The 25346-nt window shown below is 51.1% G+C and overlaps 1 protein-coding gene across 1 annotated transcript in view; it reads right to left on the bottom strand.

The window, feature by feature from the left end:
- LOC119956620 (receptor-type tyrosine-protein phosphatase H-like) overlaps positions 1-22180 on the bottom strand; it is a 61348-nt gene extending 39168 nt beyond the window's left edge. Inside the window, exons 1-3 of the mRNA XM_038783958.1 lie at positions 22066-22180; positions 9268-9369; positions 1143-1373 (exon numbers count right to left, since the gene is read on the bottom strand). Of these exons, the coding sequence (XP_038639886.1) occupies positions 1143-1373; positions 9268-9369; positions 22066-22180 (448 nt within the window). The remainder of the gene's footprint in view (positions 1-1142; positions 1374-9267; positions 9370-22065) is intronic.
- Between the last annotated feature and the right edge of the window lie 3166 nt (positions 22181-25346).

The raw sequence follows: 25346 nt of genomic DNA on the forward strand, positions 1-25346 counted from the left end.
ACGTGTGCTCTCAACAGTCGTGAACCTGGTGTGGTGGCTGCGGAGAGAGAGAGGGCGTACGGGCAGTGTCCGGTATCGGCATAATTCGTCGACAGCCGTGCCGCTGGCCAGGGGGGAGCTCTTGCCAGGGCTGGGGGGAGTAGTGGGGGGGCTGGGGGGGGGTGTATAGTGTACGTGCCGCTGCAACTTGTCAGCCCTGCGCATGTCCATCACGGACCCGGCGATTCCCGCGCTGTTTTGCGGGTGTTCCGCGTGGCGCCGGTGCTGGCCCCCCACACCGGTAGCGGAATCGGTGAGGGCGAGACGCCGATTTGTCCGACGCTGAACGCCACGGATCCTCCGTCGGCGTCAGCACTTAGACTCAGGAACAGGGTGTCCAGCCCAGGGTGTGAAGTGTTGATAAAGACTCCTCATTTCTGAACAGTATGGTCAGTATCTCTCTTTCACAATCCAAAACGCTAAATATTTATTTAAAAAGTACGTTTTTAGACTTGATGGAGCTGTTTCTAACAGAGGAGTTGGGAACCCCTATCAATGATAGTCTAGGATTCTGCCAGGGTAGAATCATAGGAGAAGGAGGCCATTCGGCCCATCGAGTCTGCGCCATCTCTTGGAAAGAGCTCCCTACTTAACCCCACATCCCTACCCTCCTGTAACCCTGCAACCCCATCTAACCTAAGGGCAATTTATCACGGCCAATCCACCTAACCTGCGCATCTTTGGACTGTGGGGACTCACGGAGCACCCGGAGGAAACACACGCAGACACAGGGAGAACATGCAGGCTCCGCACAGACAGTGACCCAAGCCTGGGACCCTGGTGCTGTGAAGCCATAGTGCCAACCACTATGCTCCTGTGTGGGTAGCTCATTCTCATAATGCATTATCCCATCCATTGACAGCTAATTGACCTCAGGCTTGGCATTCTGCTCACCTGCTGTCACAAGGATAGTCAGAGTGACATCTCGGAGTTATCCCATTCCTCCCGCAGGGTCCCGGATTGTTGGACGTTTACTCAGACCAATGTAGCAATGAGCTAAGCACCGGTGAAAGTCCACGCGGAGGATTGGGGAGCGAGGAGGAATCCTCAAGAGGGGTTTCTCAGGAAATGTTTTTAAAATTTGCACCATATAACAAACTTACTTGTTGTCCCTTGAACAGCTTCGAATGAGCAGTTTGCATTTCCGACGCTAATGGAAACATTATACGTCGCCCCGTGCTCAAGGCCATTGAATATCACATCGCCACTGCTCTCGTTTGATGATATCGTGACGTCCCCTAAAGTCAAATTAATCAGCTGGAAACCTTCGGTCAGATTTGTCCAATCCACTCGCAGGGCAGTTGTGTTAACAGGATTGACGGAGAATGTTGTTTCTTGCAGAGAAAGGAAATAAATGTTGTTAAAAACAATCAGAATATTGATGCACAATAAAACACCATTGCCCCCTTCTCCCCCCCCCCCCCCAAGAAAGGATGCACAATTAGTTCAAGTGATCACAATGGAAAGGGCTGTTTACTTGGGAAGGCAGGAGACGCCAGGCAACTGGGTTTAACAAGTCGAGCCAACATAGATAACAAAATGGCCAACCAGGAATGATGGGCCGAATGGCCTAATTTTGTTCTAATGTTCTTCATTCAGCATAACTATGTGTTGTCAGCTAACTCATTTCCTCACATGCAGTAAGGGGCAATTTTAGCACGGGCTGTGGGAGGAAACCGGAGCACCCGGAGGAAACCCACGTGGACACGGGCAGAACGTGCAGACTCCGCACAGCCCAAGGATGGAATCAAAACCGGCGCTTTCAGGCGGCAGTGCTAACCACTGTGCTACCGCGCCGCCCAGATATATTATAGAGTTTTCTGCCTCTTGCCTCCCCGTGGTGTACACTACCCCAGGTTAGTAAGGGAGGGTGAGGTATCCGCAACTGTTTTGCCAAGATATTTACCAAGCCCCTTAAGAATGTCTCTGAGCATCCCATAGTGTCGTTGCCACCTAATAACAAAATGGCCACTTACACTTCTCAAAACTTTAATCTTAATTCCTCTACACCGACTCTTTTCTGGAGACTTTACTCTATTTGGTCCAAGTAGTCAAGGAGACAGTGGGAAGAGAGTGTTTTTATAATGGTATGAAGCCACCAATCGCTCACACGGGGATTGCGTAAACGCTTTGTGGGTCCATTCACTGACGCTCGGCGCATTGGGGACATTCATACAGATCCACAACGCTCGAAGGTATCAGAGCTGTGAGTGGGTGCGCTGCTGAAAGCAAAAGTGAAACTCAAACTGGATCGCATGACACATGTTGCAATCCCTTAAAGGCACATTGAAGAAACTGCGCCTTCCAAAGAAGTGTAACTATTTACAGCACGTTCATGTTTCGTTAGCTACATTCATGTGCAGAACTGATGAATCTATGAGTCGCTAAAGAGTACAGCGAATCTGCCGGTGCGCCCATATCTTGTAATGGTCACTTGGTTGACGCTATTCCACTGTTCTTTCAGGGAGTGAGTTCTGGATTAAACTGAAAGCCTCCTCCCCCATTCCCACCCCTCTGCCAAATCCGGCTTCTTGCGTAATTCCAATTTTTATCACTCCACCATTGGTGCTTTCGATCGGAATTCCCTTCCTAACCGACCTCCGCCTCTCAATCTCGGCCTTCCTCATTCGGGCCTCTTAAAATCTACCTCTTTGGCCAAGCTTTTGGCCGTCTGCCCTCATACCTCGTACTCCAGATCCGTTTTACCTTCACCATTTGAACAACTCCACTAAATCTTTCTCTAACCATCGCCTGCCACGGGGAGAGGGGGGGGGGGGGGGGGGGGGGGGGGGCAGCTGGACTAGAAGTGGTCGAGTGGAGCGGCAAGGATCGAAGCGGGAGCAGCGGGGACCCCAGACCGGGCGGCCAAGCATGGCGGACGGCGGGGACCAGGGAGCGGAGGCTCACTGGCCAAGGGAGGAACAGATGGAGTTCTTCAAGAACTGCTTCGCCGAGCTGAGGAGGGACACGCTGGACCCGATGAGAGCGGTGATGGACCGAATGGTCGAGACACAGGCGGTCCAAGGGAAGGCGCTCAGGGAGGTCGAGGCGAAGCTCTCCAGTCAGGCGGGCACGGTAACGGAGCTGGAGCACGAGGTGGAGGAGCTGAACGCCCGTCAGAGGAGGATGCAGGAGCAGCTTGAAGAGCTGGGGAACAGAGCCAGGAAGCAGAATTTAAGAATCGTTGGCCTCCCAGAGGGCTGCGAGGGGTCGGATGTGGGCACATTCGTGACGGGTATGCCTGAGGCGCTGATGGGACCGGGGGCCTTCCCTCAACCCCTGGAGTTGGATGGGGCACATAGAGCCCCCCGCAAGGAAGCCCAGGACGGGCGACCGACCAAGGGCCTTGGTGGTCCGCTTTCACCGGCTTGCTGATGGGGAATGTGTGCTGCGATGGGCCAAGGCGGAGAGGAGCAGCAGATGGGAGAACTGCGAGGTGCGCATTTACCAGGACTTGGGAACGGAGCTGGCCAAGAGGCGTCCAGGATTCATCAAGGTAAAGGCAGCCCTCTACAAAAAGGTGAGGTTTGGAATGCTGTATCCTGCAAAGCTCTGGGTTACGTTTGAGGAACTCCACTACTATTTTGAGACAGCAGAACAGGTTTGGACGTTTATTAAAGATAAGAAACTGGACTTGAACTAATGGGCACTTGGTTCTGTCCGTGCTGTACAGTGGCGGCGGCCTGTTAACCTAATTTGCTCTGATTAGGTGTGGACTTTTATTAAAAGAAGAAGCTGGACTTGAACTATAGGACTTTGGGCTCTCAGAGCTTTTGTGTGGCGGCGGTTTGTTAAACTATCCTGTACTGTAATGTTTCATCCAAGATTGTTTTCAGCCTGGACAGAGAGTGGGGGCTGGAGGGCACACTGTTTAGGGTGTTTTGGGGGGATTGCAACAAGGGGGGGGGGGGGGAGAGAGAGGGGCCCTGCCAAGGGGGCCCTGCACTTGGTACCTTTTGGCGGGAGATCGGGGCCTCTGATAGGGGGATGGGCTAGGGGGCTGGTTACGGGACTTGAAAGGGCATGCTGGGATACAATTAGGTTAATGGGTCCCTGGTGTGTGGGGGGAGGGCCCGAGCGCTCGGATGGGAGACAGACAGGCACCAAGGGCAGGGGTCAGCGTAGCTAGCGTAGGTCAGGGGGCACCAGGGAGAGTTGGAGGTGGGGCGGGACGGGGCTAGGGCCAAGCGCAGGGCTGACCTGGCAGGTCAGGCCTTGGGGGGCAGGGGAGGCCGGGCGGGGGGGGGGAAGAGGGTTAGGGCCACGTTAGTTGAATACGTGTGGCATGGGCAAACAGGGCTGGCAGGGGAAGTGCCTTATTAACATGTTTACTCTTTCCCATTGTTCGTTTTCACTATGTTAAGGCTCTTTGAACAGGGCCATTTTTCTCTCTGTAAGTGTTACAAATCTGTGTTAAATAAAAAACTCAAAAAAAAAGAGAATAAAACTCAATAACTCTATGATGCAAGGAAACAGATTGAGGCCAATTGTTTTTTTCTCTCTGCAACTTCCCTGACAGTCACGTGATCGCTGTGATAGCCAGGGCGACACAGCGGTTAGCACAGTCGCTTCACAGCACCAGCGTCCCGGGTTCGATTCCTGGCTTGGGTCACTGTCTGTGCAGAGTCTGCATGTTAGAACATAGAACAGTACAGCACAGAACAGGCCCTTCGGCCCTCGATGTTGTGCCGAGCAATGATCACCCTACTCAAACCCACGTATCCACCCTATACCCGTAACCCAACAACCCCCCTTAACCTTACTTTTTAGGACACTACGGGCAATTTAGTATAGCCAATCCACCTAACCCGCACATCTTTGGACTGTGGGAGGAAACCGGAGCACCCGTAGGAAACCCACGCACACACGGGGAGGACGTGCAGACTCCACACAGACAGTGACCCAGCCGGGAATCGAACCTGGGACCCTGGAGCTGTGAAGCATTTATGCTAACCACCATGCTACCATGCTACCATGTTCTTCCCGTGTCTGCGTGGGTTTCCTCCGGGTGCTCCGGTTTCCTCCCTCAAGTCCCAAAAGATGTGCTGATAGGTAAATTGGACATCTCTCGGTGTACCCAAAGAGCCGGAGTGTGGCGACTACACAGTAACTTCATTGCAGTGTTAATGTAAGCCTACTTGTGACGTTAATAATCTTTTATTGTCACAAGTAGGCTTCCATACAGCAATGAAGTTACTGTGAAAATCCACTAGTCGCCACATTCTGGCGTCTGTTTGGGTACACAGAGAGAATTCAGAATGTCCAAATTGCTGCACGTCTTTCGGGACTTGTGGGAGGAAACCGGAACACCCGGAGGAAACCCACGCAGACACGGGGAGAACGTGCAGAATCTGCACAGACAGTGACCCCGGAGCTGTGATGCCACAGTGCTAACCACTGTGCTACCGTGCTGCCCATATGATAGATTAAGAACAATAAAACTGGTCAGATAGGCGTGGCAACCTGTCATTGCTTCTTTTCTGCGTTGCTGTGTTTGTACCATAGCATGAGGCACGTGTTTAATTACGAGTTTAAATTTCACCCACATCGCGGAAACAGACTCATGATTGAAACATCAGTCAAGCGTTTTGATGGTTACATTAAAATGATGTCAGTAAATTGTTGACACTGTTGCTGTAGGGTTCATTTCTGCCAACGCCTTCGAGGAGGCATCATTCCCCATCAATTTACCTCGCGCTCAGGAATTCCCTTTGCACATCCAGTTTCAAAATCTATTGTGGGGATGTCATTAGGTTGGGTGCGGCCAGGATTGCTAATGACTTGCCAATTGTGTGTACATTCCCGTTCACAATGCAGAGTTACAATGCAGCATGCCACCTCAGGAAAGGCTTTTTACAGAGAGACTGATGGGCTTCACAGTGCAGAAGGATGCCACTCGGCCCATCGAGTCTGCGCCGGCCCTTGGAAAGAGCACCCTACCCAAGCCCACAGCTCCACCCTATCCCCGTAACCCAGTAACCCCAACTGACCTTTTTAGACACTAGGGGCAATTTAGCGTGGCCAATCCACCTAACCTACGCATCTTTGGACTGTGGGAGGAAACCGGAGCACCCGGAGGAAACCCACGCAGACACGGGCAGAACGCGCAGACTCCGCACAGACAGTGACCCAAGCCGAGAATCGAACCTGGGACCCTGGAGCTGTGAAGCAACAGAGCTAACCACTGTACCACTGTGCTGCTTGGTATGGGTTGCGAGGAGCCAGGCCCCCCTCCCCTCCGCACCCGTGCCCCCTCTCACCGAGATGAAGCGGGCACTTTGGCACCCTCTCGGCGCCACCCTGTGCATCGCCCGTCTCCCTTTCGTGGGTCTGAGCGGCCTCCGTGTCAGGTTGAGGCATTCGCCAGAAACCACCTCAAGTCGGCCGTTTAACAAGCTCAGCCGAGGTGACCCGCGGAATGTCCTTTTGTTATTTCAGAGGCCACGTTCTGGCAAACATGGACATCCTCCGTTTACCCCACTTAAATTTCTCTCTTGATTAAATGATCGCACAGAGGAACTTCCAGCCTGCGCTGGTTGCCACGGAGTTTTAGCCATGTCGGGACCCATCCATTATAAATCCCAGTGTAGCATTTTGGCTCTTAAACTTTGTACCGATTAAAACAAAATCCCATCGAGTCGTATAAATTAAAGAAAAGTAGCCACTGTCAAACATACACCCGCCAATTGGACGGGGGGAGGGGGGGGGGGAGACGGTAGCGTACTGTTAATGTCAAGGCAGCACGGTAGCACAGCGGTTAACACTGTTGCTTCACAGCGCCAGGGATCCGGGTTTGATTCCCGGCTTGGGTCACTGTCTGTGCGGAGTCTTCACGTTCTCCCCGTCTGCGAGCGTTTCCTCCGGGTGCTCCGGGTTCCTCCCACAAGTCCCGAAAGACGTGCTTGTTAGGTGGATTGGACATTCTGAATTCTCCCTCCGTGTACCCGAACAGGCGCCGGAATGTGGCGACTAGGGGATTCTCACAGTAACTTCAATGAAGTGTTAATGTAAACCTACTTGTGACACTAATAAAGATTGTTATTATTAAAGACTTGTAATCCAGAAACCCTGTTTAATCATCTGGGAATACGGGATCAAATCCCACAACGGCAGCTGGTGGTATTTTGCTTTCCTAAATTTAGAGGGCCCAATTCCTTTTCCAATTAAGGGGCAATTTAGCGTGGCCAATCCACCTACCCTGCACATCTTTGGGTTGTGGGGGTGAAACCCACGCAGACACGGGGAGAATGTGCAAACTCCACACGGGCAGTGACCCGGGGCCGGTATCGAACCTGGGACCTCGGCGCCGCGAGGCAGCAGTGCTAACCACTGCGCCGCCGGGCCGCCCCTTGGCAGCTGGTGGAATTTAAATTCAGTCCGTAAAATCTGGAATTGAAAAGACGGCCTCAGTAATGATGACCACAGAACAATCATCGAACACGGTGAAAACCCATCTGGTTCACTGATGTCCTTCAGGGAAGGAAATCTGCCGACCTTACCCGGTCTGACCCACACGTGACTCCAGACCCACAGCAAAAAGTGGTTGACTCTAAACTGCCCCCCTCTGAAATGGCTGAGCGAGACACTCGAAGGGCAACTAGGGCTGGGCCCAGCCAGCGACGCGCACATTACGTCAACGAATAAACAAGAAAATAGCTGAAACTACACCAGTCATTCAGCAAATGGTCGAACAATTGAGGATCTATCTCAGCCGCCAATTCTCATTTTCAGTCAGTGTGCGAGACGGGTTTGGTGGAAAATCAGACAAACAAAAAAACAGACGTTTGACATCAGTCACTGGAGTGAACCTAAAAGCATAAGTGAGTCATGTTCCCGGCAGCTCAGGGACAACTAACCTGTTAGTCAATTGAGCCTATAGGGATAGAGGAGCAACGAACTGATGGAAAAACATATTCTGTTTTTTTCATATGTTCTATGTAAGATAAACCTGATGATCTCATCTCATTGGGAGTCCAGACAGGAGAACATGTGTGCGGGCCATGGGCAGCACGGCAGCACAGTGGTTAGCACTGCTGCCTCACAGGTCCCAGGTTCGATTCCCGGCTTGGGTCACTGTCTGGGCGGAGTCTGCACCTTCCCCCCCGTGTCTGCGTGGGTTTCCTCCGGGTGCTCCGGTTTCCTCCCACAGTCCAAAGATGCGCAGGTTAGGCAGATTGGCCGTGCTAAATTGCCCCTTGGTGTCCAGCTAGGTGCAGGTTAGTTGGGGTTACGGAGGTAGGATGGGGGGGGGGGGGTTGCTCTTTCAGAAGGTCAGTGCAGCCTCAATGGGCCGAGTGGCCTTCTTCTGCACTGTAGGGATACTATGTTCATGGTCATTGGATCATAGAATTATTTCATAGAATTTACAGTGCAGAAGGAGGCCATTCAGCCCATCGAGTCTGCACCGGCTCCTGGAAAGAGCACCCTACCCAAGGTTAACACCTCCACCCTATCCCCATAACCCAGTAACCCCACCCAACACCAAGGGCAATTTTGGACACTAAGGGCAATTTATCATGGCCAATCCACCTAACCTGCACATCTTTGGACTGTGGGAGGAAACCGGAGCACCCGGAGGAAACCCACGCAGACACGGGGAGGATGTGCAGACTCCGCACAGACAGTGACCCAAGCCGGAATCGAACCTGGGACCCTGGAGCTGTTAAGCGATTGTGCTAGCCACAATGCTACCGTGCTGCCCACATCATGTCATGTCACTACATGTCACAAGGGATCTAGATGGTCAGACCACTGTGAACGAAAGGCGGATGCTCGAGAGGCCCGAATGAGATGAGGGCAGAGATCTCAGGTGGCTATGGGGTTGCGGAGAGTGTAGAGATAGGGGAGAGCAAGGCCATGTAGGGATTTGAAAACTCGGGCTATGAGTTGAAAAATCAGAACATTGCTTCACAGATTGCCAGTGCCGTTCAGCATGTTGTTGCCTATCTCCGAAATCTCCTCCGACCCCACAACCCTCTGAGATCTCCTCCACTCCACTCATTCTCTTGTTCAGCAACAGCGAAGACGAGAATCACTAACGTGGCATTGCAAAAATTAGCAGCGCTGATTAAACCAATAGTGCTTTGCTATCAGATCTCTTTCGCCCAAAGTTTAGCTTTACAAGAACTCAATTAACCTTGAAAGAACAAACAGAATACAGTATTCACCAGCGCTATCTAACTGAATATTTATCATATATTCAAATGCAAATAGTAATGTGAGACTTACCAGAACAATTCTGGCTGTAAACTAGCTCCTGTTGAGAAAGAATGTGGATTAGTGAAGTGATAGGATCATAACCATTTAGCCTGCCTTTTGAAAGTTTAATTCCTTAAATTAGATTTTTACAACAATTGACACTAGTTTCATGGTCATCATTAAACTTTTAATCCAGTTTTCCCAAATTCCTTATCATTGGAAATCATCCTCTCCTCCCTCAATTTCCCTCTCCCTCTTTCTCGTACCCTCTCATTCTCCCTCCTTCCCTCCCTCCTTCCAGCTCCACCCCCCCCTCCCTCTTTCCCCTCACTCCCGTCTCACATTCTGGAATGTTCTGTTGGCAAGAAACCCCGGCGCCAAAAGGGGCTGGTTTAGCTCACTGGGCTAAATCACTGGCTTTTAAAGCAGACCAAGGCAGGCTAGCAGCACGGTTCGATTCCCGTACCAGCCTCCCCGAACAGGTGCCGGAATGTGGCGACTAGGGGCGTTTCACAGTAACTTCATTGAAGCCTACTCGTGACAATAAGCGATTTTCATTTCATCTGGGCCCCACTCTGGGGGATGTGCGAATCCACTTCATGGCTGGGCCCCACGTGAGGGAGATGGTGGTGTACTGGCGACGTCGCTGGATTAGTAATCCAAAGACCCGGCTGATGCTCTGAGGACATGGGTTCAAACCCCACTGCGGCAGCTGGTAGAATTTAAGTAAGTTAATAAATCTAGAATTGTAAAACTTAGTCTCAATAATGGTGGCCATGATAGCTATCATCAATTATTTTTTAAAACCCATCTGGTTCATTAAGACCCTTTAGGGAAGGAAATCTGCCATCTTCAGCCAGTCGGGCCTACATGCGACTCCAGACCAGGTAAGGGCGGCAGATCTCCTTCCCTAAAGAGCATTAGTGAACCAGGTGGGTTTTAACAACAATCGACAATAGTTTCATGGTCATCATTAGACTTGCAATTCCAAAGGGCGGCATGTGGCACAGTGGTTAGCACTGCTGCCTATTGCACTGAGGACCCAGGTTCAAATCCTGGCCCTGGGTCACTGTCCATGTGGAGTTTGTACATTCTCCCCGTGTCTGCGTGGCTCTCAACCCAAAGATGTGCAGGGTAGGTGGATTGGCCACGCGAAATTGCTGCTTAATTGGGAAAAAAAAAAAAATTGGCTACTCTAAATTTATTTTTAAAAAGACTTTCAATTCCTGTTTTTTTTATTGAATTCAATTTCCACCATCTGCCATTGTGAGATTTGAACTTGGGCCCCAGAGAATTAGGCGTTGTCTCTGGATTACTCGCCACTATGCCACCGCCTTCCCGCAACACCGGCTCGTACAGTATCAGCCTTCCCCCAGCGAGAATCATTCCCGCTTCCGCACCCCGCCACCAAACTTCCACTCCGGAGTGAAAGATTCCAGTGATAGAGCGGTGGGTGGGAGATAGTAACCGGGATTTTCCATTCAACCCCACTCCTGATTGGGTGGAGAATGGAACGTCGAGGGAAAAACGGTGTTGCCGCCGGTTGTGATGCTCCACCACTCCCCCCTCCCTCCCCCCCCCCCCCCCCCCCAACACCACCACCACCCCGGCAGCCTCACTGCTTTACCTGCCCCGCACCAGCGGGAGGATGCAAAGCAATAATTTAAATAAATGTTAATGTCATTAATAGGCTCGAAGCCTGAGTCTCCACCCCCTCCCCACCCCATTGTGATTCCCACCGCAGGAAATCCACCGAGTGGGAGGGCTTGGTGCACGTTTGCCCACATGCGGCCCTGAATTGCTGGAAACCCAACGTCGGTCAAGGGGGGGGGGGGGTCAGGGCATAACTTGAGGTGCCCTGCCAAAGTTCATCGGCAGACCCCCTCCCCTCCACAATGCAAAGCCTGCCGCCCCCTCCACTGACAAGTAGAGGCATCTTCCCCCTCACACCATGGGAATAATGAGTCACCCCCCCCCCACACAGAATGCACGTATGAGGATGATCACATCAAATGGAACTAAGTGCTTTCTGCTGAGAAAGGGGAAGTGAAAACACTTAGCTCCTTTTGATGTGGCGAGGAGCTGTCAGTTATGGCAAGAATGTCAAGAAACATTGTGGTCAGCATCAATGGAGAATACATGAGATGCGTTCAGACATGAAGATAAAGATAAATAAACAAACCCTCAAGTTAATGCGTCTGTACCAATTGAACTGTCAATCACTGGCTACTGAAATGTATTGCTGTGTGAAATTGACTGGAAGATTTGTATTTCAAAGGCTGTAAAGGGATTTGAAGCCGCTTGAAGTGTACTTGGCATTCCAGGAAGCCTTTGACACTTGTAGCAGCTGCTGCTTTAGACACTTGTGTCTGAGGCAGCAGATGTTAGGGAAGGGTAAGTGAAAATGCTGTGATCACTCTGCTGCTTGATCTGCTCTGCAGTTTCCAGGCAGGGGTGATTGATGGGGGTCTCTACCGGAGGGGACTCTGATGGGGGTCTTTGCTGGGAGTTTTGATGGGGGTGTCTGCTTGGAGTCTCTGATGCAGGGGTCTGACGGGTGGGGGGGGGGGCTGGTAGGGTCATGGGGGGTTGGTTTATCCGCATGCGTGCATGCTCTGGGGAGGGGGTTGACCTGTTATTCCCGTGGGGGGGGGGGAGGGAGGATGTGCTTTCAAGTCAGCGGGGGGGGGGGGGCAGAGGGGGGTGTTGGGGAGGGAGGATTTGCATTGTGGGGGGAGGAAGACCAGCCTCCCGATCACCCGCTCAAAACGGCGGCCCAATACCGGGAGTCTGATGAAATCTTCCCCGTGTATAAATTAACATGGTGATGGAGAAAGACCATCACCGTACCATACCCAGGCCTAGGGCCTAGCACCAGCGAAGGCCAGTGACTATTCTCCGCTGGCTGGAACACTTCGGCTGCAGAACGGAGAATCCTGGCCTTTAGCTAACAAAGGGGACGATGGTAAAATGTGAAAATGACGCTAATCTGACGGGTATAGAAAAAAACGTTGACTCTTGAGGAAGTGTAAACGGTCACAGCAGAATCGTAACGGGCGGCAGTTAGCACTGTTGCTTCACAGCACCAGGGTCCCGGGTTCGATTCCCCGCTGGGTCACTGTCTGTGCGGAGTCTGCACGTTCTCCCCGTGTTTGCGTGGGTTTCCTCCGGGTGCTCCGACAAGTCCCGAAAGACGTGCTTGTTAGGTGAATTGGACATTCTGAATAATCCCTCCGTGTACCCGAACAGGCGCCGTAATGTGGCGACCAGGGGATTTTCACAGTAACTTCTTTGCAGTGTTCATGTCAGCCTACTTGTGACACCAGTGAAGATTATTATTATCATACACCACTGATAGTGTGCGAAAATGGGAGCAGGGATTCTAATCTGAAATGATTCAGCGTTAAATTCGACAAGTTTAGTTTGTTGCTGACTGACTGGAGTATTTTCAGCACTGTTTGGTAGGTCAGACACCGAGCGTTCTGCTTTCAACTCAAAGAGATTGTTGACTTTTGGCTCCAGGGACTGTCCATTAATTTGTGAATTAGTTAGATAAGGACGTAAAGGTCACCTTTGGCACCGCAAGGTGCTTTGTAAAACAATACCCAACTGTTGAATGTTGACTGGATGGGAGAAATGTTAACAACCTGATGACACTGAGCTTGGCACAGTTTCAGCCCCAGACTTTGCACAGACTGTCTTCCAAAATAATACCTGTTGAGTTCGACATCATAGATTCTGTGATATGTGTTGTGAGATATGTATATATTTTACGTGCGGTGCTGTTATGATCCCTGTTGATGTTACAACTGGAAATCACACCCAGGGGTGTGATTCTACCCCCCCCCCCCCCCCCCTCCCCTCCCGTAAGCATGGTGCACCACCCGCTGGGCGGCACTGATGCTTCACAGCTCCAGGGTCCCAGGTTCGATTCCCGGCTTGGGTCACTGTCTGTGCGGAGTCTGCACGTTCTCCCCGTGTCTGCGTGGGGTTTCCTCCGGGTTCTCCGGTTTCCCCCCACGAGTCCCGAAAGCCGTGCTTGTTAGGTGAATTGGACATTCCGAATTCTCCCTCGGTGTACCCGAACAGGCGCTGGAATGTGGCGACGAGGGGATTTTCACAGTAACTTCATTGCAGTGTTAATGCGCCACCGTGCTGCCCTCCTCCACGCATTTCTAATTGGTGCGGGTCCTTAAACCATTGAATTCCTACTGTGCAGAAAGAGGCCATTCGGCCCCTCGAGTCTGCGCCGACCCTCTGAAAGAGCACCCTATTTAAACCCACTTCCCCCTCCCTATACCCGTAACCCCTACATCTTTGGACACTGAGGGGCAATTTATCACGGTCAATCCACCTAACCCGCACACCTTTGGATTGTTGGAGGAAACCGGAGTTCCCGGAGGAAACCCACGCAGTCACTGGGAGAACGTGCAGACTCCACGCGGGCAGTCACCCAAGGTCGGATTCGAACCCGGGTCCCTGGCCCTGTGAGGCAGCAGTGTTAACCAGTGTGCCACCGTGCCGCCCCATGTGTTCTCCTGTATAATTAAACCCTTACTCTACAGTATCCACGTTAAACTCGTGAAATGGTGCACGCCAAGCGACCCTCCACTGCCCTGCGACCCGAGAGGGGAACTTTGTCGGAGGGGAGCCAACATTCAGGTGATGTGACCTTGTAATGAGCTTGTGTGGCTTGCTAATGCGTGGGAAAGGGGCTTCCCAACATTATTAGTTGGAAAACTCGATCCGCCTTTGAACCAATGAAGTTGCCCTGGCGCCCAAGCTTCCCTTTGCAACTCTACTGCTCTCCCCTTCCGTTCATTGCTCCCTCCCTTCTCCCAAGTGCCTCATTCCACCACCACCACCCCCACCTCGTTCCCCCCCCCCCCCCCCCCCCCCCCCCCCCCCCCATCCATTCCTCATCCCCTGGCTCTGCACCTGCTTAAAAAAAACCTGTTGAACCTGCAGTTTTTTTTCCAGTTCAGATGCAAAGTCATCGACCTTAAACATAAACTTTGGATTCTCTCCCCAGTGCTCCAGTGAGGACTCCCGAGAGGGTTCCACGCACTTCCCTCTTCTGGAGGGAAGCTGACTAACTTGCGCTACAGAGACCTGGCGTGGACTCGATGGGCCGAATAGACTCCTTTTGTCTGAAAGCTGTCCACGGCTCTTATGAAACTGGTGGCAGACTCTTTGCCCCTGGAAATACGGGGCACCTCGCCCGCTTGAGGTTCCACGCCTCGTGCAAAATTGGGTAACCTGAGAGTAATTGGCACGGGTGTGTTTATATTTGGCGATGCAGCCTCTGACAAACAGCCCTTAATGGGATTGCTTTGGCTACAACCAATTTTAAAAATTGCGAATATGTCTGTTCTGGGGTGTTGGGATACCATTCGCTAGGTCGCACTGATGTCTTTGTAGTCTCAGGTAGGTCGATCTTATGTATTCATTAACAAGAATCAAGTGTATATATCTATCACAGTCTCCATGCTGACTTGCGCACACAGCTCTGCCCAACCCGCACTGACCTCTAGGTGCGGGTCATGTGTTCTCTCACTGTGAGTATCACTGTGTGGGCAGTGCCATACCCAGTCCCACGTTAACCATATATATGCCAAGCCCTTCTACTACAATGTCCACGTTAAAATCGTGCCGATCATGTGACCCTCCTCTGCCCTGTCCTGCTTCTGATCATCATCTCATGCCCACCCCGCCCACCCCCCAAAATTATTCTCCTTTTCTCTTTAAGTGTCTACTTGAAGATGCAACAACTCAAAATCCCAAGTCTTGCCTCCAGAGAGTTGCCCACGGTAAAGGCCAGAAATTCTTTCCATTGAGACGAGGAGTGAGATTCAATCTTGGGCGTCCACCTCAGGCATCCCAACCCGGTACTCTTCCCAGAACACAGGTGCCAACCCAATGAATTTCTCGGACAACCACACTGACAGTGCAGCAGTCCGTCAGTACCACAGGAGCAGATTCATCCCTGTCCTGGACTACCCCCCCCCCCCCCCAACCCAAGGCAAATAGTTTCTCTTTAGCAAGGAATGGTGGCACAGTGGTTAGCACTGCCGCCTCAGAACGGCAGGGACCCGAGTTCGATTCCGGCCTTGGGTCACTGTCTGTGTGGCGTTTGCACGTTCTCCCCGTGTCTTCGTGGGTTTCCTCCGGGTGTTCCGGTTTCCTCCCGCAGTCCAAAGATGTGCGGGTTAGGTGGGGTTACGGGGATAGAGCGGGGGATTGGGCCTAGGTACGGTGCTCTTTCAGAGGGTTGGAGCAGACTCGATGGACCGAATGGCCTCCTTCTACACTGTAGGAATTCTATGGTAACGCTATCGAATCTTTTTTTTTATAAATTTAGATTACACAATTATTTTTTCTATTAAGGGGCAATTTAGCGTGGCCAATCCACCTACTCTGCACATTTTTGGGTTGTGGGGGCGAAACCTACGCAGACACGGGAAGAATGTGCAAACTCCACACAGACAGTGACCCAGAACCGGGATCGAACCTGGGACCTCAGCGCCGTGAGGCGGTTGTGCTAACCACTAGGCCACCGTGCTGCCCTATCGAATCATTTTAATCGCTCCTGTTAGATCACTCCTCAACCTTACTTCACATATTTTATTTACAGTATATTCCTGATTTTCTGAGGTTCGTAGAATTCAGGATTTCCCTTGCGGGTGGACGTAAGTGAGTTCTATCAGATTTCCCACACACTTAGACCCATCCGGAAGCTCCGTACTGGGAGTATAAATTCAATCCTATGACGGGTATTCCCACACGAATGCCCATAAAATCGGCAAATAACGCAAGGCCCCATGCGGGAGTCATCAAACGTCCCTCACCACTGACCCGTGTTTTCCAGGCTGGAGACCCGTCAACTAGGCAGTTCCTGTCACACCTGAAGAGCTGGGAGAGAATTCATGAAGAAAACAGTGGGAAGCGACCAACTTAAACCAGCGGCCCAGGTTCCTGCCAAATTCGGCCATTTTGAATGAAACCGCTGCTGAGCAACACTTGAGGAAATTGTCTCCCACTCTGCCGGAAGAGCTGAGGGGGAAGTGGGGGGTGTGGGGCAGGGGGTGATGTGAAACTTTGTACGCCGTGACCTGATCTCATGTTCTCTAACACGTACGGGTCTACCAAAGTGACAGAAGAGGGATCCTGGAGGTCCTCACGTTCCCTCTCAGCTCATCCAAGGCGTCTCCTCACAAAAATGAGAAAGTGCCTCTAACTTTTCCATGAGTCGTGTGAAGAGGGCATCACGGAAAGTGCACTCCACAGGGTGTCAATTAACAAAGCCCCCCCCCCCTCCCCCACAAGACATTTCTCCATGGTAACCATCCCTTTTATTATTCAATATTGTGATGTATACGTTGCTGGTTATTCCAGCAGTAACAGCATATCCCTAGTTGCTCTGAGAAAATGGTTTGGAAAGAGAAAATTCCAACTCAATTCTCTTCCCGCACTAAGTGTTGCACCCAGACAGACTTCCCTCTGTTTCCATGGCTATTAATTCCCGGAACAGGTCGCTAGTCTGTCGCCAGGGGACCTGTAGTTTGAGGGACGTCACTCCACATCAAGCGTGGCTGACCAGGAGTCTCTCACCGCTCTCACCGCCAGCCATTGGCGTTTTTAGAAGGATTTTGTTGGTTGACACTCAACCTGTTTGACCGAGTTACGAACACAGCTTCCTTGTCCGTCAAGACCTGGAGAGGGATTCGAACCGGCTCAGGGACAGGCAAGTGCAGAAGGAATAACAATAATAATCTTTATTACTGTCACAAGTCGGCTCACATTAACACTGCAATGAAGTTACTGTGAAAAGCCCCTAGTCGCCACACTCCGGCGCCTGTTCGGGTACACCGAGAGAGAATTCAGAATGTCCAAATTATCTACAGCACGCCTTTCGGGACTTGTGGGAGGAAACCGGAGCACCCGGAGGAAACCCACGCAGACACGGGGAGAACGTGCAGACTCCGCACTGACAGTGACCCAAGCCGGGAATCGAACCCGGATCCCCGGCGCTGTGAAGCAACAGTGCTGTCCACTGTGCTACTGTGCCGCCCTGGGTGCGGGAAGAGAATTGGAGTTGGAATTTTCTTTTGGCCCATCAGGTTTGCACTGAGCCTCTGAAAGAGCATCCTATCCCCATAATCCAGTAACCCCACCTAACCTACTTTGGACACTTAGCGTACCAATCCACCAAACCTGTGGGAGGAAACCAGGTCCCTGGCGCTGTGAGGCAGAAGTGCTAACCACTGTGCCGCCCTCCACTAACCCGTTTGAGGCGGGGCGATAGGGGGCTGTTCTAGTACGGTGAATGCCGTTCGTTCTAACGAACTAAATGCTGAAAGTCCTGACCAGTGAAGGGGGTGCCATTGTCCAACACCATCACTTTAGGGAGGCCGTGCGTAGCGAGCACCTGTCACAAGGTCTCTACCCTGCCCGCCGAGGTCGTTAGTCCCATTTGAATCTCCAACCATTTTGAATGGCCGTCGACCAAAACATCTTGCCCATGAAGAGATGGGCGAAGTCCACATTCACCCTCATCCATGGATGTCCGGGTTACTCTCAAGGGTGGAGGTTGGATAGGGGGGGTGAGGGCACAGTGTCTGCTGCGCCTGGCAAGGGCTGCACTGACGCACCATGTTTTCAATGTCCTTGTCTACGACAGGCCACCGGATGTAGGTACGCGCGGGGATTTTCATCTTGGGACCGGGGCAGGGCAATTCTTACAACAGGGGCTCTCGGGCTGGGAGCGGCACTACCTTTCGGGAACCCCAGTGTAGGACTCCGTCCTCACAACTGGGTTCTGTCCTCCTGAGTGAAGCCCGGTCTGGGTTGGTCAGATATGTTGTGGTGCCACCCGGTCCAAATCATGCCTTTTACCTTGGACAGGACCTTGTACCGTCGTGTCCAATTCTTTATGCGGCCAGCCGAAACCGGCAAGGTGTACAAGACGTTCAATGCCAAGATAATTTCCAGGTTGTTTGGAAGTGGGAGCCGACTTTGATGCATCAACATTCTAAATCTGTGTACCTGGCTCAGACTGAATGATGCAGCCAGAGGCCACCATCAACAATGCCCGCTGTACCCCGGCGGAGGCAATTGGCGGTATCAGCTTATCCTTACGAAGGAGCCCTTACAAAGAGCTTGTGGTCCGCTATGATTGTGAAAGTTCGCCCGTAAACAAACTGGCGAAACCTCTTGAGGCCATAGATTACGACGAGGTCTTCCTCCTGAATTTGTGTATATTTACTCAGCATCAGCAAGTGTTCTTGAGGGACAGATCTATGATTGTCCTCGCTCAAACTACCCTCCATTGTATAGGATAGAACTTTTTTTTTTTAACTTTAGAGTACCCAATTCTTTTTTTTCCAATTAAGGGGCAACTTAGAGTGTACAATCCACCTACCCTGCACATCTTTTGGGTTGTGGGGGTGAGACCCACGCAGACACGGGGAGAATGTGCAAACTCCACACGAACTGTGACCCAGAGCCGGGATCGAACTTGGGACCTCGGCACCGTGAGGCAGCAGTGCTAACCCACTGCGCCACCATGCTGCCCGTACAGGATAGAACTGCCCCATCCCGTACGACGATGCATCGGAGGTTACAATGATGGGTTTTCTCAGATCACCGCACAAAGGACCCAGGTTCGATCCCAACCCTGGGTCGCTGTCCATGAGGCGTTTGCACATTCTCCCCGTGTCTCACCCCACAACCCAAAAGATGTGCAGGTTAGGTGGATTGGCCATGCTAAATTGCCCCTTAATTGGAAAGAAAAGTATTGGGTACTCTAAATTTATTTTTATGCGAGAACTGAAAATCCCACCTGGCCCATGTAGGTCGCCGTGAAGGGCAATAGCAACAAAATGCTTGTTTTACTCAGCACTAGATACTCCTGGGAGATGCTACCCCCAGAATGCTGACAACCTCATGGACTTGTGGCGTGTTTTAAAACATTTTTTAATATAAATTTAGAGCACCCAATTAATTTTTTCCAATTAAGGGGCAATTTTAGCGTGGCCAATCCACCTAGCCTGCACATCTTTGGGTTGTGGGGGTGAAACCCACACAAACATGGGGAGAATGTGCATTGTGGCGTGTTTTTAACGTGCTGTCACAGGTCAAGTACAGCAATGTAGTCTTTTCATTTGGAGTCAGCTATAAGTTAATAACCGACTCTGGGGTCTCAACCTCAAAGGGAATTTTTCACCCACCACTTCTCTCTCGAGCTCTGAAACTTCTCTCATTTGCCAGTACTTCCCTGAATATCACACACATGCAGCTTTGTGTCCTTATTTGCATTGGCACAATGGACAAAACGATACCTCAAGACTTAAATTAGGTTTAGATTTAGATTTATTATCACTGTACCAAGGTACAGTGAAAAGTATTGTTCTGTGTACAGTCCAGACAGATCGTTCCATACATGAAAACATACGATAAATATATGATACATAATGAAAATACATAAACATCGACAGCGGGTGAAGCATACGGTATGTAGTGATACATCTGTAGAGAAAATGCATGGAATGACGAGTTCAGCCCATGAGATCAGTTCGGACCCAAAGAGGGTCATTCAGGAATCTGGTAACAGCAGGGAAGGAGCTGTTTTTGAAACTATTGGTACATGTTCTCAAACTTTTGTATCTCCTGTCTGATGGAAGAGGTTGGAGGAGACAATAACCCGGGTGGGAGGGGTCTTTGATTATGCTACCCGCTTTCCCAAAGCAGTGGGAAGTGTAGACAGTCAATGGATGGGAGGCAGGTTCGCGTGATGGACTGTGCTCACGACTCTATAGTTTCTTATAGTCTTGGGCCAAGCAGTTGCCATACCAGGATGTGCTGCAGCCAGGTAGGATGCGTTCTATGGTACATCTGTAGAAATTGGTAAGGGTCATTGTGGACGTGCCGCTTTCCTTAACTTCCTGACGAAGTATAGGGGCTGTTGTGCTTCCTTGGTCATAGGGTCGACGTGGGAGGACCAGGACAGATTGTTGGTGATGTGCACACCTAGGAATTTGAAGCTGTCAACCATCTCCACCTCGGCCCCATTGATGCAGACAGAGGGGTGTACGATACTTCGCTTCCTGAAGTCAATAACCAGCTCCTTAGTTTTGTTGACATTGAGGGCGAGATTGTTATCGAAACACCACACCACTAGATTCTCTATCTCCCTCCTGTACCCTGATTCATCGTTGTTTGAGATCCAACCCACTACGGTCGTGTCATCAGCAAACTTGTAGATGAAGTTGGAGCCAAATTTTGTCAGACAGTCGTGTGTGTATAAGGAGTATAGTAGGGGGCTAAGTACGCAGCCTTGCGGGGTTCCATTATTGAGGACTATCGTGGAGGAGGTGTTGTTGTTTATTCTTACTGATTGTGGCCTATGGGTCAGGAAGTTGAGGATCCAGTTGCAGAGTGAGGAGCCAGGTCCTAGGTTTTGGAGTTTGGATATGAGCTTGCCTGGGATTATGGTGTCGGAAACAGAGCTGTAGTCAATGAACAGGAGTCTGACGTAGGTGTCCCTGTTGTCGAGACGCTCTAGGAATAAGATGGCGTCTGCTGTGGACCAGTTGTGGCGGTCGGCGAATTGCAGTGGATCAAGGCTTTCTGGAAGGTTGGAGTTGATGTGCCTCATGACCAACCTCTCGAAGTACTTCATAATAATAGATGTCAGGGTCACCGGTCAGTAGTCATTGAGGCACATTGTCTGGTTCTTCTTTGGCGCCAGTATGATGGTGGTCTTCTTGAAGCAGATCAGAACCTCAGAACCGAGTAGGGAGAGGAAAAATGAAAAAATGAAATGAATGAATGAAAATCGCTTATTGTCACAAGTAGGCTTCAAATGAAGTTACTGTGAAAAGCCCCGAGTTGCCACATTCCGGCGCCTGTTCGGGGAGGCCGGTACGGGAATTGAACCCGTGCTGTTGGCTTGCCGTGGTCTGCTTTCAAAGCCAGCGATTTAGCGTTGTGCTAAACCAGCCCGTAAAGGATAAAGATGTCCGTGAACACACCCGCCAGTTGGTCCGCGCAGGATCTGAGTGCACGACCAGGGACTCCGTTAAGACCCGTTGCTTTCCAAGGGTTCGTTTTCAAGGCCGATCTGACTTCGGAAGCTGTGATGGTGGGTATGGGTGTGTCCGAGGCTGTTGGGGCAGGTGACATTAGTTCATTGGCTTCCTGCTCAAAACGAGTATCAAATCGGGGAGAGGTGCTCTGTTGCTGGAGATTCTCCTTGGCTTTGTTCTGTAGCCCGTTACATTGTTGAAGCCTTGCCACAACCTGAGAATTAGTGTCGTCAGTCTGGGACTCTAGTTTAGTCTGGTATTGTCTCTTGGCGTCCATGATGGCTTTGAGGAGGTCGTACCTAGATTCCTTGTATAGGTCAGGGTCACACGTCTTGAATGTCTCAAACCTGGTCTTCAGCAGGGAGTGGATCTCCCAGTAGGGGCCTCACGGTAGCATGGTGGTTAGCATCAATGCTTCACAGCTCCAGGGTCCCAGGTTCGATTCCCGGCTTGGGTCACTGTCTGTACGTCCTCCCCGTGTGTGCGTGGGTTTCCTCCGGGTGCTCCGGTTTCCTCCCACAGTCCAAAGATGTGCGGGTTAGGTGGATTGGCCATGCTAAATTGCCCGTAGTGTAAGGTTAATGGGGGGATTGTTGGGTTACGGGTATACGGGTTACGTGGGTTTAAGTAGGGTGATCATTGCTCGGCACAACAGCGAGGGCCGGAGGGCCTGTTCTGTGCTGTACTGTTCTATAATTCTATAATAAACCTATGGTTTCCGGTTGGGGAACGCATGTAATACCTTCTGTGACGGTGGCGGCATACCCGTCTAGGTTGCCGCCGAGTTCTTGAATATGGACTAGTCCACTGACTCCAAACAGTCGTGTAGGAGCTTTTCCGTTGCCTTGGGCCAGCATTACGACCTTCTCAACTGGATCCTCCCGCTTAAGTTTCTGCTTGTATGCCGGTTGAAGAAGCACCGATTTGTGGTCTGTTTTGTCGAAATGCGGCTGGGGGATGGATCGGTAGGTGCCCTTGATGGCTGGCTAGCAGTGGTCAAGGATGTTGGGGCCCCTGGTGGGACAGATGTGTTGGTGAAATTTTGGCAGGACACTCTTGAGGTCGGCCTGGTTGAAGTCCCCGGCCACGATGAACAAGGCCTCTGGGTATTTTGTTTCCACGTTGTTTATAGCAGTGTACAATTCATCAAGCGCCTTCTTCACCTCCGCCTGTGGTGGAATGTAGACCGCCGTGATGGTGGCAGACGTGAACTCCCGTGGAAGATAGTATGGGCGGCACTTCACAGTCAGGATTCCAGGTCCAGGAAACAGTAGGTCACCACTTTGGAGCACCAGGACAGGCTTATGAGGAGGCAAACGTCTCCACCCTTCGCTATGCCCGAGGACGCCGTGCGGTCTATCCAGAGTATTGAGAAGCCGTGTGGCACAGCCCAGTGAAGCAGGAGTGAGTCATGTCTCTGTGAAACAGAGCACACAGCTGTCTCCCACTTCCCTCTGAGAGATAAATCTAGCGTTTAGCTGATCCAGCTTGTTTTCAATCACTTTGACATTGGCTAGGAGTATGCTGGAGAGAGGAGACGTGAAACCACGTTGTTTTAGTCTCAAGAAATTATCTTTATACTGCTTTGTTCCTGAGTTAAGTTTCTTTTTTGTTGACTGTTAACCAAAGGCTCTGGAGCTCTGTACAGAGCTAACACCAGCACTGCCCTGTCCTGCCGTGGACTCTCCTGAGCAGCGCTCCCCAGCAGATTCCGACGTGAGATCACGGACAGTAGGTACTCTGCCTTTCTGTATCTCTGGCTCTCTGTTTCTTGTAACGATTCACCTTCACAGTCCTCTTGGCTTGCGCACCAGCAGCTAGAAAATGGAAGAAGCTCTCCTCCATGATTTAGCGCCAAAAGCAAATACATAGAGGGAGTTTGACGTCAAGTGTCCTTGCTCGCTGCTGCCACTTCTGGCCGGAAGACTGCACACCGCCTCATTTTTCTTCTCATTTAAAAGGCGGCCATTCTCAATGAAATTGCCGGTGGCGGCCTTTGGGCGCTTTCCCCGCGATCGGGACCATTACAGGAACACCACGACTGATCGCTCCGCCGCCTGCCTGCGGGTCGCGACCTGCACTTTGAAAAACCCTCTGATAAGTTGAGAATCGGTTGTGTTTTATATAATAGTTTCTCTCCTATTTTACTGCTTACTCACTCAGCTGTGAGGAGGAGGAGACGGTGAAGGGGAGATTTGATGGGGGTATTGAAAGCCATGAGGGGTCTGGACTGAGCGGAGAAGGAGAAAAACGGTTCCCATTGGTGGAAGGACCTTCAAAAGCAGCGACAGCAACTCGAGGGGAAAGTGATTTCTAACGCAGCGAGGGGTTAGGATTTGGAATGCGCTGCTTGAGAACGCAGTGGAGGCAGGTTTAACTGAGGCGTTGAGGGAGAAAGGAGTGGGACCAGGTGTGTTTCTCTTGCAGACAATATGGAGACAATGACCTGAATGGGGCGACAGTGGCGTAGTTGGAATGTCACTGGGATAGTAATCCAGAGGCACAAGCTAATGCCCTGGCTGGGGGGGGGGGGGGGGGGGGGGGGGGGGGGGGGGGGGGGACACAAGTTCAAATCCCATAATAGACCAGAAGACGTGGAGCAGAAATAGGCCATTCAGCCCATCGAGTCTGCTCCACCATTCAGTGAGATCATGACTGATCTGAAATGATAGCACCAAATTCCACTTTCCCGCCTTATCCCCTTGCTGATTAAAAATCTGTCTATCTCAGCCTTGAACATATATAACAGCCCTGCCTTTGCGGTAAAGAATTCAACAGGCAATTTAAATTCAAATCTGGAATTTAAAAAAAAAATTGTTCACAGACTGCCAGCTTTTAGTGCCCATCCCTAGTTGCCCTTGGGGGGGGCAGTTAAGAGTCAACCACCTTACTGTGGTTCTGGAGTCACACGTAGGCCAGACCAGGTAAGGCAGCAGATTTCCTTCCACTAAAGGACATTAGCGAACCAGATGGGTTATCATTGCACTATTAATTCAGTTTTCACCATCTGCAGTGGCGGGATTTGAACCTGGGTCCCCAGAGCATTACTCTGTGTCTCTGGTTTACTAGCCCAGTGACAATACTACGCCACCGCCTCCCTTTATAAAGCTAGTTTCAGTGACGGTGACCGTGGAACCATTGTCAATTGTTGTAAAACCCCCATCTACCAATGCCGTTCAGGGAAGGAAATCTGCCATCCTGACCCAGTCTGGCCTATACGTGACTCCAGACCCACAGCAATGTGGTTAACTCTTCAAAGCCCTCTGAATTGGCCGAGCGAGACACTCAGTTCAAGGGCATTTAGGGATGGACACCAACGGTTGGCCATGACAACGGTGGCCACATCATGGGATAACATTTCTTTTTTCCCGTGGCCTCCTTCTGTCCTGTATCCCATTCTATGATCCCAGAGGTGTGTCGCCCTCATATTACACTGACAGCGTCAGACCCTCTCCTCCTGATTCTGGGCAGCAAGGACACAATCATACGCCTGTTGGCGATCTCCATATTCCCTCAGTTTCTCAATGGCAAACAGTTGGCTCATCGTAAGGTCCGCCAATGAACCCAACCTTGCACCTCATTACTAAGCAAAGGATTTGCATTAAACATTATGACTTTACCATATTTGCATGCCCTATTGCAGTATTGTGTTTCTCCACAGCTTTTAGGTCGGATGGGCTGAAATGTCGCATTGTTGGCTGCTCTCCCATGGGGTTGCTCCCAAAGGCACACTATTTTACCACGCACGAGGCATTATCGACAAAATATGACAGGGGAAGTATGACAGGAAGTATGTCTGCAATTTAAGGAAGTGGGATTTATTTGCATTACTTTTAATACATTTGATTGACAGGAGCATCTGGTGCTTGACAAGACAATCTTAGGTTGAAGATCTTTGATTGAGAAAAAAATACAGTTGGACGGCAGGGCAGGCTCAAGGGGCTGAATGGCCCAATCCTGTGCTAAGGGTTATGGAGGGTGATTGGGGGGAGGGGGGGGGGGGGGGGGGGGGGGGGGGGGGGG

The sequence above is a fragment of the Scyliorhinus canicula genome, chromosome 23, assembly GCF_902713615.1.
Source record: "Scyliorhinus canicula chromosome 23, sScyCan1.1, whole genome shotgun sequence".
Taxonomy (NCBI): Eukaryota; Metazoa; Chordata; class Chondrichthyes; order Carcharhiniformes; family Scyliorhinidae; genus Scyliorhinus; species Scyliorhinus canicula.